Source organism: Echinops telfairi, unplaced genomic scaffold (genome assembly GCF_000313985.2).
Source record: "Echinops telfairi isolate 266 unplaced genomic scaffold, ASM31398v2 ScPeMD7_7422;HRSCAF=8460, whole genome shotgun sequence".
Taxonomy (NCBI): domain Eukaryota; kingdom Metazoa; phylum Chordata; class Mammalia; order Afrosoricida; family Tenrecidae; genus Echinops; species Echinops telfairi.
The window spans coordinates 2,431,513-2,444,167 of NW_022111322.1; the positions used below are offsets into that span (position 1 = coordinate 2,431,513).

General features: G+C 47.6%; 1 protein-coding gene across 1 annotated transcript in view; it reads right to left on the reverse strand.

Annotated features, from left to right (window-relative positions):
• BFSP2 (beaded filament structural protein 2) overlaps nucleotides 1-12,655 on the reverse strand; it is a 106,762-nt gene that overhangs the window by 66,798 nt on the left and 27,309 nt on the right. Inside the window, exon 2 of the mRNA XM_004716000.2 lies at nucleotides 2,979-3,061. Coding sequence (XP_004716057.2) covers nucleotides 2,979-3,061 — 83 coding nt within the window. The remainder of the gene's footprint in view (nucleotides 1-2,978; nucleotides 3,062-12,655) is intronic.

Consider the following 12,655-nt stretch of genomic DNA (forward strand, 5'->3'; position numbering starts at 1 on the left):
GTTTTTTTTGCAAAAATCTAGCATGCCTCTCTTGCCCCATTCACCTTACTCACCTGACTTCACTCCTTGCAACTTCTTTTTGTTTCTGAGAATGAAGGACATGTAGGACATGTCCTTACAACTTATTTTTGTTTATGAGAATGAAGGACATGAAAGGACAGTGATTTGGGGACATAGAAGAGGTGAAGAAAAAAAACGAGGGAGGTGCTGTCACCCATCCAGACAGATGTTTGAAAAATGTTTCCAAGAATGGAATAGCAGATTTGACAATTGTATTGAGTGTAATGGAGAGTACTTTGAAGGGGTTAAGTTTGTTTTGAAAAAAAATTTAAATTCATAGCTTTGGGGAAAAAATGTCTGGCTTTGGAGAGCACTGCCTTATAGGCATATGTGCTACTTATACATGGTTTTTCTATTTTATTTCCAGGAGATATCTTTTAACACAAAGTGTACAACATGTGTTAGTTTATTAACTCGACTTTTGTCACACATTGGCAAACTCTTTAATATCTAGAGACCAGAAATTACAAAATTATGACTCATTTGTCCAATGCATCCACACAACATATATAGTACAGCAAAGTTACATAAAAAGCATGTAACGTACAGGGCCATGGATAATCTGAAAATTTCTGATACACACTGACACCTTCCGCAATTTCTGCCCTTCACCTCCCCCTCCACAATGAGCAACAAGTCCAGAGTTCACTGCGGTGTTTCACAATTCCATTCCCAAAGACAATGTTTCTATCAAGTCTGTAAAGCTGTTTACAAAACGTTAGCCTACTTACATATACCAGGCACATCTGAACCTTTGAGAGACTGGTTCTTTCACATGAGCACGTGCTTGTCCAGCCCCTACACTCTCTGCTGTGAAGTTCGTTCTGACTTCACGCGGGCTCTGTGGGCTGGCTAGGACTACCCCTGTGGATGTCTGAGGCTGTAACTCCTTACGGGAGTAGAAAGCCTCATCTTTCTCCCATGTATAGCTGGTGGGTTTGAACTGCTGACCATGAGGCTAGCAGGCCAACTCGTAATCATGATGTCACCAGGCCTTTTACTATAGACAGTACTGTTAAAATGAAATTGCACACACAATGATTATAATCTGAGGTATCCTCTAAATACATTATTATTTTGGTCTTAACCTCATTCCCTTTGTTCCACCTCATTTTGCTCGGTTGAAGGATCTGATAAATGTATGTGTAATTAAATAACCCAAAACTCATTGCCATTGAGTTGATGCTGATTCATAGTGGCCCTACAGGACAGGGCAGAACTGGCCCCGTGGGTTTCCGAGATGGTAGCTCTCTATAGGAGTGGAAAGCTCCAGCTTTCTCCCTTGGAGTGGCTGGTGGTTTCAAACAGCTGACCTTGCAGGCAGTAACCCAACATGTAACCCCTACGCCACCAGAGCTCCTTTATAATTGAATAAAGTCATGAATTAAAACATGAATGAATGAAAGACGTTTTAGTTCAGGTCTCTCTTTGTTACTTAGTGCTTTTATGACAGAAATACTACAGGTGGGTGATTTTAGCAAATAGAAATTCACAGTTCATGAGACTCAACAAGAGTCCCAGTTCAGGCACTGGGTGTAATCAAAATTTACCTTAAATAGAGTGCAACAATGCTCAGGTCTATTGGCTTCTATCATTCATTGTACAGTAAACAGTGAGTGGGCAGGGCATCAATTCCGCTTTTCCATGTTCCTGTGACCACCTGAGAGTCACCTTGGCCTCAGCATGGGCCGGGGAGGTCTGTTTAACAGATGGAGGAAGGGCTCATCACAATCCCCTTCTTATCCCCAAAGACATGTAAGGAAGTGCCTTTGCTGTTGGTCCTTACCAATCCTGGGGGAAACCTTCCTTTGAATAACAATCACAACCAGGCAGCCCTCCAGGCTGCCTGGCATCATCTCAGAGTTGCTGTGTTCAGCCCAGTGCTTCCCAGACCTCGATGGCTTTCATGACCTTGCCCTAAGTGCAGTGTCTCTGGAGCCACCATGTACTGACCATGCCTCCTTAAAGTCAGAGAAATTAACAAGCTCGGTATCGTCTATAAACTTGCTCCTGTAAATGGTGCTACTACATGTAAGCACAATGTCTCATGGGTGATAATCAGGAGGGCACTGTCAAAATAGACTCATAACTATGAAAAATAAAATGCTTATCCTTAGACCACTGAAAATGATCTGCACCAGCATTACACCCAGCATGGTATCAACCTCAAAGACATGGGTCTCGAGCCCAGATACACATTGAGATCACCTGGGGAGCTTTCAAATCAACCGACGTTCCACCAGCAAGAACCCTGACTGAATTAGTCTGGAGGGGTTTGGACCCTCAGGAGGGTGCAACAAGGGGGCATGGTTGAGAATCATTGTTCCAAACCACTGGTTCTCAAAAGTGAGGGACCAGGGTGTAGCCGTAGCAGTGGTGGGAACTTGTTACCAATGCATATTCCTGGGTCCCACCCCAGATCTGCTGACTCTGGGGATGCAGCCCAGCAATCTGTGTTTTTTATAAGGTCCCCTCCCGGGGTAATTCAGATGCATATTTGAGTTTGAAGACCCCTGTCCTAAACCAAGCCCATGGACCTTGTGTATACGCAGAAGGGCTGAACCAGACCATGCTGAATTCCCCGGGACCTTTCTTATCCCAGCCCAGCCTTCCTTGCAGCCCAAGGATCACGATGCAGACTCCAGGACATTAGCCCAGGCGTCCAAGGGTGTGGAGAGACCACCTCCTTTGCAGCAGAGCACCAAACAAACGAGTTGCCAGGGCAGCAGTACTGGAGCATGGGTGACCCCAAACGCATCAGAGCAGAAGTGCGTTCCATAAGGTCGTCAACGCTGATTTTTAAAAAGGAGCTAGTCAGGACTTTCTTCTGAGGCTCCTTTGGGTGAACTTGAACCACCCACCCTTGGGTTCACTGCTGAGTGTGTTTTAAACATGTGTACCACTCAGGAGAGTGTTACCTCTTTTTAAGCTCATCTGCACCCGCCAGGGTATTCTCCTTCTGCAGCACGAGCCGGGCATTTTCCAAGACAGCCTCGCCCACCTGGAAAGGTCACAAAGGAAAGTCAGTCACTGGAGTCTTCTCCGTCACTGACCGTCCTGCCTTGCACAACACCCTAGGTTCTGCGGCTCTGAGAAACTTTGAGCACCCTTCTTAAAGCACATGTTTTTAGAATGAAAAATGTGTCTCTCTTCACACACATCTCCTCCCCCGCCCCCCATTCCCATGGCAGGTCTGTAAGGACAATACCTTAAAGTAAGCAACCATTGGACATCAAAAGGACAGCACAGGACCAAGTACAGAGGGTTTGGAAAGGGGGAGGAGTGGAAACCGGAAACACAGGGAGGAAGCGGAGGAAGGGCTGTTACATTGAGGCAACTGCAATGGAAGAGTTGAAACAGCACCTATGAATTTTGTTGAGAGTAAAACTGATTATCTCCTTTGCCAACCTTCATTCAATGCCCAATAAAATATTCAACTGCATAAACAGATACATTTAAAATGTGCCTCTCTCAGAACAGAGGGGACAGCTAAACAAAGGTCAGGCAGTGTAGTGTGGGAGGCCAGTGGCTGGCAGACCCCCGGGCTGCCTGGAAGCTATCATGAACGCCCTGAGTGAGCCCGATGGCCTCTGGCCTTGGCCGTCATGAAGCATGTGAGCCCTGGACAGTGAGTAAGGGAGACTGGAGAAGAATGGGTGCATTCCAATTTATGGTGCTGGCAAAGATGGAAAGCACCATGGTCTTCCAGACAAACAATCAGATCTGTCTTGGAAGAAGGACAGCCAAAATGCTCCTTCGAAGTCAGAGGCCAAAACTTCATCCCATGTGTTTTGGACATGTTGTTCAGAGAGCTCAGTCCCTCGAAGAGGCCATCAGGCTTGGAAAAGTAGAAGGTCCATGAAAAAGAGGCAGCCCCTTGACGAGTAGCTACAGCAGTGGGCTCAGACTCACGATTGGAGGGTGGTGCAGGCCCGGTCAGTGTTTTGCTCTGTTGTACAAAAATTGACTTTATGGCCCCTGACAACGACCACAACAATTATTTGTTTCTGGTTGAAGGTATCTGGAATGTATTGAGAATGTAATGAATAACTCTTTATTAGTAGTAGCAAACAAAAAAGAAAGAAAGAAAGGAGAAACACAATAGAAAGCAAATGTCTAGAAGAGAATGAGGGCAACATATGTACAAACATGCCTGATTAAACTGAGGTATGGATTGTGATAAGAGTTGTATGAGCCCCCAATAGAATGATTTAAAAAAAAAGAAAGGAGAAACAAAGGCCATATTCAAAACTGTTCTACTATGTTTGATCGTTTTCTCTGCCCTTGAGAGGTATCCGTGTTTCTTGTATGTGTAAGGTGGAAAACCCCTCAGAGGTGAGTTATTGTGCCTCTTTTCCAAACGTTATGTTCAGTGACAGCACACTATTAGCTTTACATGAACAATGGAGAGGGAATTTACACCAGAGAAACTGGAAAACATATAGCTCCCCCACCCCCGACCCCCGAGAGCTAATTGTTAAGTGGATAGCGACCTATTTATTGCCTGTGCTCCACACTTTGAATGAGATAGTAACCACGCCTCATTCTGTGCCTCTAAAGTGGATATCAACGAACCCATTTTACAGATGATCCTGCTGAAGCTCAGAGCATGGAACTGCCCCAGGTCTGGCAGAGCCAGAATGTCAAACCTCGTCAACATGTCTTGAAAGGGTGCATCTTTTTGGAAATCAGCTTTGTAAGTGAAAAGGCCCATTGGAATCAAGAGGGATTCTATTGTGTGGGATTGTGCTCTGCCTTTCCCCTGTTACGTAGAACAGCCATGACTCCTGGTCCTCCCTGGGGCATCATTGTGAAGATGTGGGATGAGGTTGCTAAACCCACTGTACACCCCTCCCCCCCCACCCATCTCCCACTTCAAATCCAGACCTTCCCTTTCAGAGCCCAGAAGCCGGGAAGCCCGAGAGGCAGACCCATAGGTCTATCAAGGGCCTGCGCTGCTGAGAGCTTTGCAGTCTAGCCCCAAAGCAGAAAGGTCATTTGTATTTAAAACCAGGACATGTATCAATGTATAAAATGAATAAAAACATTAGCTGCCTGGTCCTCTTTGATTTATGGTCAAAGTCAATGCAAGGCAGAGGTGCATGCAAATTCTTTTTTGCCTCACTGATCAATTTTTCTTTCCCAGAGAGAAGGCAATAAAAATAACAAAGGTGAGATGAATAGTCCCTGGTTGAGACTATGAAGACAAATCTCTTTGCCCATGACCTTGGAACTGTTCCTGCCATTCTTCTTATTTTTTGGGAAAAGTAAAAACTAATTGAATGGTCTATTTCAGGAGCCCTGGTGATGGTTGTGCTTAGGCAGTGGGCTGCTAATCACAAGGTCAGCAGTTCGAAATTACCTTGACGCTCCTTGGGAGAAAGATGAGACTTCTTACCTCTGTAAACAGTTAGGGTCTCAAAAGCACCCAGAGGCAGTTTCACCCTGTCCTATAGGGTTGCTAGGACTCAGCGGCATAGAGTTTTTTGGGATGGGTCAGGGCTAAACTTGGAAGGTGGGCAGGCTGGCAGTTGCCCCATGGCATGGCTAGAGGGGCAGCAGGACCGGGCTTCTCCAGCTCTCAAGCCTTCCTGCCCAAACAATGCTATGGCACCAGGAGGCCAGATCCCCGTTGAGAAAACCCAGGGTTCTGTGGGAGACCGGGAGGCCTGGAGGGAATAGGTCCCAGCAGCAGTTCGTTTTGAGGGAAATTGAAACAAGGGACACTTTCATAGCACAGCATAAGGAACTGTACAGGGAGGGCAGACTGGGCTGAACAGCAGGAGAGCAGGCAGCTAGGGTTCAAGAGAGGTCATGGGAGATATTCCAGGCAAGAGGGCTGGCCACTGGCAATGCCGTTCCAACTGCTCTCAGCTCCTCAGGAAGCTGTCCCAGTCTACCTCCCCAGTGCGACTCCCCCCTGGGCCTCAGCCCCGGTGCTTCCTGTAGCCTGTCATATACAAATGGTTCTCAGAATCCGGCCCCTGGGCCAGTAGCAGCAACAGCAGCCAGGGATTTGTGAGAGAGGCAAACTTGACCAGATTTCAGATCTCCCCATCAGCTTCCCTGGAGGGCCTGGTTGTTTTTTAACAGGGCTTCGGGGGCATTCTGATGCCTGCTCATCTTTGAGAGCTGCTGCTTGATACAGACCTGCATCTAAGCTGCACCCAGAGCTCTTGTCCTTGCAGGTGTGTAATTCACACTTAGAACAGCTCCCTTCCCTGCTGCCTGAAAAATCCTACCCTGTTCATCTTAAATATGGCATCCTGTGCAAAGCCCTTTTAGTTACCCCTTCTTGCTTTGATTTCTTCAGAACGTAACTGTGGTCTGCTCTGTGTCAGGCTGTGTGCTGGCTCTTGGGGAGTCCGTGGTAGGAGATGAGGCTGAAGAGGTAGGCAGGCATCAGATCATGCAGGGAAGCCTTGGAGACCATGGCGAGGAGGTGGGTTTTTCCTGGGAAGTCTCTGCAAGGCTGTGACCAGGACACAGATGTGATCTGATTCGCGTATAAGTCGACCCCCCTGACTGCTGTGGGAAGGACCGATTGTGGAGGGGCAGCAGTGGACATTGTAGGTCCAGAAAGGAGTTTCTTGCAATTGTCCAGGGAACACTGCTGTCAGCTTGGACTCAGGTGGTTGTAGGGAAGGTAGAGAGTGGTGGGCATGCTGTATCCTTATTTGGGATGTGGAGGGTGGAACAGACAGCCATTGGTGACGGAATAGTCATGGGAAGAGTAAGGGAAAGGAATCAAGCCTGAGCTCCTGGAAGTCTATTGTAACTTCTACTGACCTTCTCCCTCCCTCTTGGATCAGCCCTGCATCTGAACTGCGCCCCACCCTGGTGACCTGCCATCCCTGTCTGACCCACTTTGCACAAATGCTTTGCCAATGATGACAGCGTTTTCTTATGTTTGGGCGCCCCCACTCACCAGCTTGGGCCAGATACTTAAGAGTGGGTGACTCGGTGATGCTTCGTTTTCCTCATCCATCAAATGAGGATAATAACAGCCCCTGCTGTTTCGAGAGGCTGTGACCATTCAATGGGCCAATGGGTGCAAAGCAGTCGGGGTAGGCTGCTGGCACCAAGGCACCTGAGTGGTGGCCATCATTGCTATTGTTATTTGTCTTGGTGCAGAGCAGTTGGGAAATGACTGTCAAATTGAATTTGATGGGTTGGCGCAGTCTGGCGCTGTTCCCGCTGTGCTCATTCTGAGTGTAGGAGCGGTCGAATGAAGACGTCCATCTGGTGGCTTGATGTGTTTATATATTTCAGCATTTCCTCTCCAAAGTCAGCGGAAAAGCCCAGCTCCCTGGTCGTGTAATGACGAGGACTTTATCCCTTGCTCTTGCTGCTGCTGCCCGCACTGTGGAGGGAGGTAGTTATTAAATGGAGCTGCAGCTGGGTGAGGACCTGGCCAGTGTGGTGTTTACAAAGGCAAGACAAGCAGCAGTTTAAAGGGGTAATTAGTTGAGCTCAAGCGTACAGTTAATGCTTTATCTGCGTGGAAAATATTGGCATCCTAGAGCTATAGCTGTGGACGCGAGGAGGAGGTGGGCACAGCTGGGCTCCCGGGGCTTCAGCTCAGCTGGTGAAGCGGCAAGATGCTGCATGGTCCCTTCCAGAAGCCGTTTCAAGTTTCTTTGACCGCCAAGTCTAGGACAGGTGCTCTGCGTAGCTTTCTTCTGTCCTCATCTGTCCCTAGCTCTCAATGATGCCAAGATGGTGACGACCGCCACCGTACGAAGTTCAACAGACGCTCCTCGGCTCTCACCTGGACCCCAGCTGCCTTTGTCATGGACGAGGCCCTTTCTTTCTTGGGTTCCATGGCCCTCCCCCTTCATTCAGCCTCACTGGGCACCCTCCTTTCCTAGCTCCTGCTCCTTATCTACCTTCAGATGTGAGAGCCTCTCAGGATCGGGTTTTGGGGTCTGTCTTAGCCTAAATTCTCTAGAGAAGCAAGACCAGTGGAGTTGATGTATGTATACACAAGGGCGTACCCCCCAAGAAAGGATTTTTCCCCTCAAAATTGTGTATTTAAAATAAGGTGACCAGATTTTAACATTGGTAAAGCGGGACAAAAGCGGGACACCATTGCTAAAACTCATGTCCTGGAGAAATAGCTACATGGCGGCCGAAAACCGTCTACCCTAGCTTGTCGTGCATTCTTTCCAAAAATCAGGACTTTTTAAAAATGCCACGGGACGCAGGAAAAATTGTTAAAAATCAGGACTGTCCCACCAAACGGGAGACATCTGGTCATCTTAATTTAAAATGGAAAACAAACCGACCTTATCGCCTTCAAACTAGTCTCCATCACATTGAGTACGTTTGTTACAGCTGTGATTCCCTCTGGAAACATCCTTGAGAGGAGACATCACCTTTCTGCCCTGTTGTTTCATTCTTAGGGCAATGGCTGGCCCGGGAGATGCCAGTTGAATGAATGGTGTCAGATTCTTCATGCAGAACCAAAGCAGGGAAGTCCTGGTGCTTACCCTCAAGCTGGCTGAACCTGAACATCACCTGTGATGCCCCCCTGACCCTCATCTCCTAAAACAAGCACACAAACTGTCAACTCATCATGTATATGTGGCTGGTGCATTCTCCAGCCTGATTCAAGCCTTAATCATCTCTTCTCCGACCTCACCTGACCACTGTTCCTTGGGGGACAGAGCGGGAGAAGGCCAAGTACAGTGAGTTAAGGCTGCACGAGGAAGAGGAGCTGGAGCAGTGCCATCAAGTCATGAAGTTCAGCCATGGTGGAGACGCTCACTCCAAGCGCAGTCTAGGCCCGTGTGTGTCCCATAAGAGTTTGGTCTCGCTCCGGAGGGCCTCAACAATGGCCCCTTCCGAGTTCCTGTGACCTGGACCACATCCTTGCACTGTGCTCTGGCTGAAGAGCCAAGGGGCTCACAGAAGCAGCCAGGTGATCAGGGAGCAAGAGCCAGACTACTGGGTGATGTTCACTGCCACTGCAATGGGGGCCGGCACAGCCTCATCCCAGAGGAGCTTGGGAAAGGACTAGAGTTCTTTAGGCCTCACTTTCCCTGGGAACACAGCCACTCTGAGATCTCACGTGGGATATAGCGAGGGCTTCCTTTGTACAGCGGGGGTCCGGGCTGGACACTAAAGCGGTGTAGCCGTGGCCACTGGCTGCTCCACACAGGAAAACGACGAGGTGTTTTACTCCTGTGAATGGTCACCGTCTTGGGAACCCACACGGGCAGTCCTACCCTCCCTACAAGGTCGCTATGAGTCAGAACTGACTCAATGGCAGCGAGTGTATGAATCACGTTCCTGGGTGGCACACACTGTGTGTGCTCGACTGTTAACTGAAAGGTTCGTTATTCCAAACCCACCCACTAGCACTGCAGAAGAACAGCCTGACAATCCAGTTCTGAAAGATTCTAACCCTATGGAACACGGTCCTGCCCTGACTCGGTGGGCCACGGGCTTGGGTTTTGTTTGCTTGGCTCATTAATAAGGTGCTCTTGGTGCATATGCCAAGGCACAGTAGTTAAGTGATGGGATACGAAGGGAAAGGTGGGTTGTTTAAACCCACCAGCTGCTCCCTGGGAGAAAGACACCCCTGGGAGGGCGCCATCTGCTTCCATCAAGCTTTACAGCCTTGGAGACCTTAGGGCAGGCCCACCCTGTCGACAGTGAAATTGGATTGGAGTCCACAGGATGGCCGTGGGCTTTGGTTTAGTGCATGTGTCAAAGGCTGGAGAGCTTGTCTGTCCAGGAGCCAGCCCTTCACGACTTAATGTTCTCCAGATGCTCTGACAGAAGCTGAGATTTGAACTTCGGGCACATCAAGAAACAAGTTCCAAGGGAGGCTCTGTTTGGGCGCCCATTCATCTCGTCTCCATCTGCAACATTTCTCTCCCTTGCTTCTTTTCTATATTTGGAACAACTGTTTTCCAACTTCCCACTTCCCTCACCCACCAACTACTTGTATGAACTTCCTAAAGTGAAGATTTGAATGTCTCATTCCTGGGAACAAGCGTTCCCAAGTTCCTTATGCTCCAGGAGCTTCTAAACCTGGCACGCACGGGCCCTTTGCAATTTGACCATTGCTTATCACCTTAGTTGGATCTCTTCCAGCCTCACCCCACTCCTATCAGTGGAGCTGCTCCAGAACCCTTCAGGCATTCACTTCTGTCGCATCCTACACATGCCATCCTCCCTCCATCCTCTGCTTTTCCAGAGGAGCTCCTACCCATCCTTCAAAACCCATTCAGACCATCCCCTCTGAGTAGCACCAGAGCCTCTAAGCTGGGCTGTGCATCTTCTGTTCTCTCCAGAGCCCCTCAAAGCAGTTGCCATGGTGGGTTTTTTTTTGCCCTGATCCTTCTCGGTCTTTCTCTGGGCCTGACCTGTGTACTTCTTGGGCCAAGGGCTTTCTCTCATTTCTGCCTCCTTAGCCCCCAGCTCAGTGTCTGGTACGTTGAGGTGCTCAGTAAGTATCTATTAGCTAAGGCGATGATGTGGGATAGCCAAGGACCACACACTACAACCAAGCAATGGTGAGCGTAGAAGACAAAACATAGTTCATAGACATGCAGAATGAGATATGTCCGAGAAGCAGAACCCACATTTTAGAAACCAGCTTTCTCTTAAATTCCAAAATGAGAGCAATCAAACAAATCAAACTCAGATACATTTTACAGTGCTTTGTAGTATATCTATGCTAAGCCCTGCACAGGCATGATTTCTTTCGGCCCCCACACGTACTCAATGAGAAAGGGCAAGCAACCGAGACAGACACTAGGTATTGCATTGTGCAGATGAGGACACTGTGGCTTAGAGAGTTTGGCTCTCTCTCTCTCTTTGAATTATTGCAAGTATGAATGTTTATTACTCATGATGATTGCTCAATGGCTTCTTCTTAAAAATATCTTTTAGGACATAATCCAGACATCATACCACTCAATAGTTCAGTCACATAGGGCAGTGTTATACAATGGCTACCACAATTGTTTTCTTCCTTCTTGTACTTCTTGATATTGGCCCCCCCATTGCCCCCTCCCTCCTCTGCTGTACCCCCTAGGAAATCTTATTCTAGTTATTGTCTCAACCAGGGTTTCAGGTGCCAAAATCATACAAAGATATGTAACAGAGAGTCAAGAATGCTACCAATAGTAACAAAATACAGCAAACATAAGCCCCAATCTGAAAACAAAAACAACCCCCCCCCAAAATATTAAGAATCTGCTCAAACTTAAAGTATATCCAAATGGAAATCGAATGACAAGGTTGTTTTTTTTTTGGATGGAAGTGTGTTTGTTTATTTATATTCTTAAAAACGCATTTTATTGGGGCTCGTACAACTTTTATCACAATCCATCCATTCATCCATTGTGTCAAGCACATTTGTACATTACATTTGTTGCCATCATCATTCTCAAAGCATTTGCTTTTTACTTGAGCCGACAAGGTTCTAACTAACTATTCAAGTCAGATGTATCATTTTACTCTACTATAATCATCTCTCCAATATTCGCTGTGTGATAACCATGTTACTCCCATCACTCACTTACACTCAGAGGGGAATCACCAGAGCCTTATTCCATGTGTAGATCCTGAAAATGTATTTTGGGCTCCCACTGTTATCCATGGCTGTCTGCAAACCAGAATTTCACAATTTAAGCTCTGATACCATTTCCTCCTTTGGATTGGATTTAATCACTTCTACCCCTTGGATCACGGAGCCCTGGTGGGGCAGTGGTTGTGCGTTGGGCTATGATCTGCATGGTCGGAGATGCTTAACCACCCGCAGCTCTGAGGGAGAAAGACTGGGTTTTCTACTCCGGCGAGCAGTTTCAGTCTTGGAATCCCACAGAGGGTGGCCAGGAGTCAGCACTGCCCGAGGGCAGCAAGGACTCCTTGGTTGGCAGGAGAGTTGGTACTCTTGCCCACAGTACTAAGTGATTGTCGTGGTTAGAGCCGTCGAGTTGGTTCTGCATGCAATGTCGACCCCACATGTAGGGCAGGGTGGAACTCTGCTGGCTGCTGCACCATCCTCACAATGGCTTTCCTGTTTTAGTCTGTTGCAGCAGCTATTTGTCAATCCATTTTGGGGGAGGGTTTTCCTCTTTTTTGCTGCCCCTCTATTTTAGCAAATATGATGTCCTTCTCCAGGGACGGGCCTCTCTTGATAATATGTCTAAAGTAGTTGAGATGAAGGTTTGCCATCCTTGCTTTGAAGGAGCGTTCTGGCTGTACTTCTGCCAAGACAGATTTGTTGCTTGTTTTCGCAGACCATGGTGCGTTCAATCTGTTCTTCACCAGCACCAGACTCCAAATGCATTGATTCTTCCTCGGTCTTCTTATTCAAGGACCAATTTTCACACACATATTGGGTGATTGAAAATGCCATGGCTTGGGTCAGGGACATCTCAGTCCTCCAAGTAACCTCTTTGCTTTTCAAAGCTTTAAAAAGGGCTTGTGGACAGATTTCCCCAATGCAAAAAGTCATTTGATCTCTATTTCAGCTACCATGAACATTGATTATGGATCTAAGCAAGAAGAGATTCTTGACAACTCCATTTTTCAGGGTGTTACTCATTGAGTTAGTTAATTGTGCCAGCCTGGC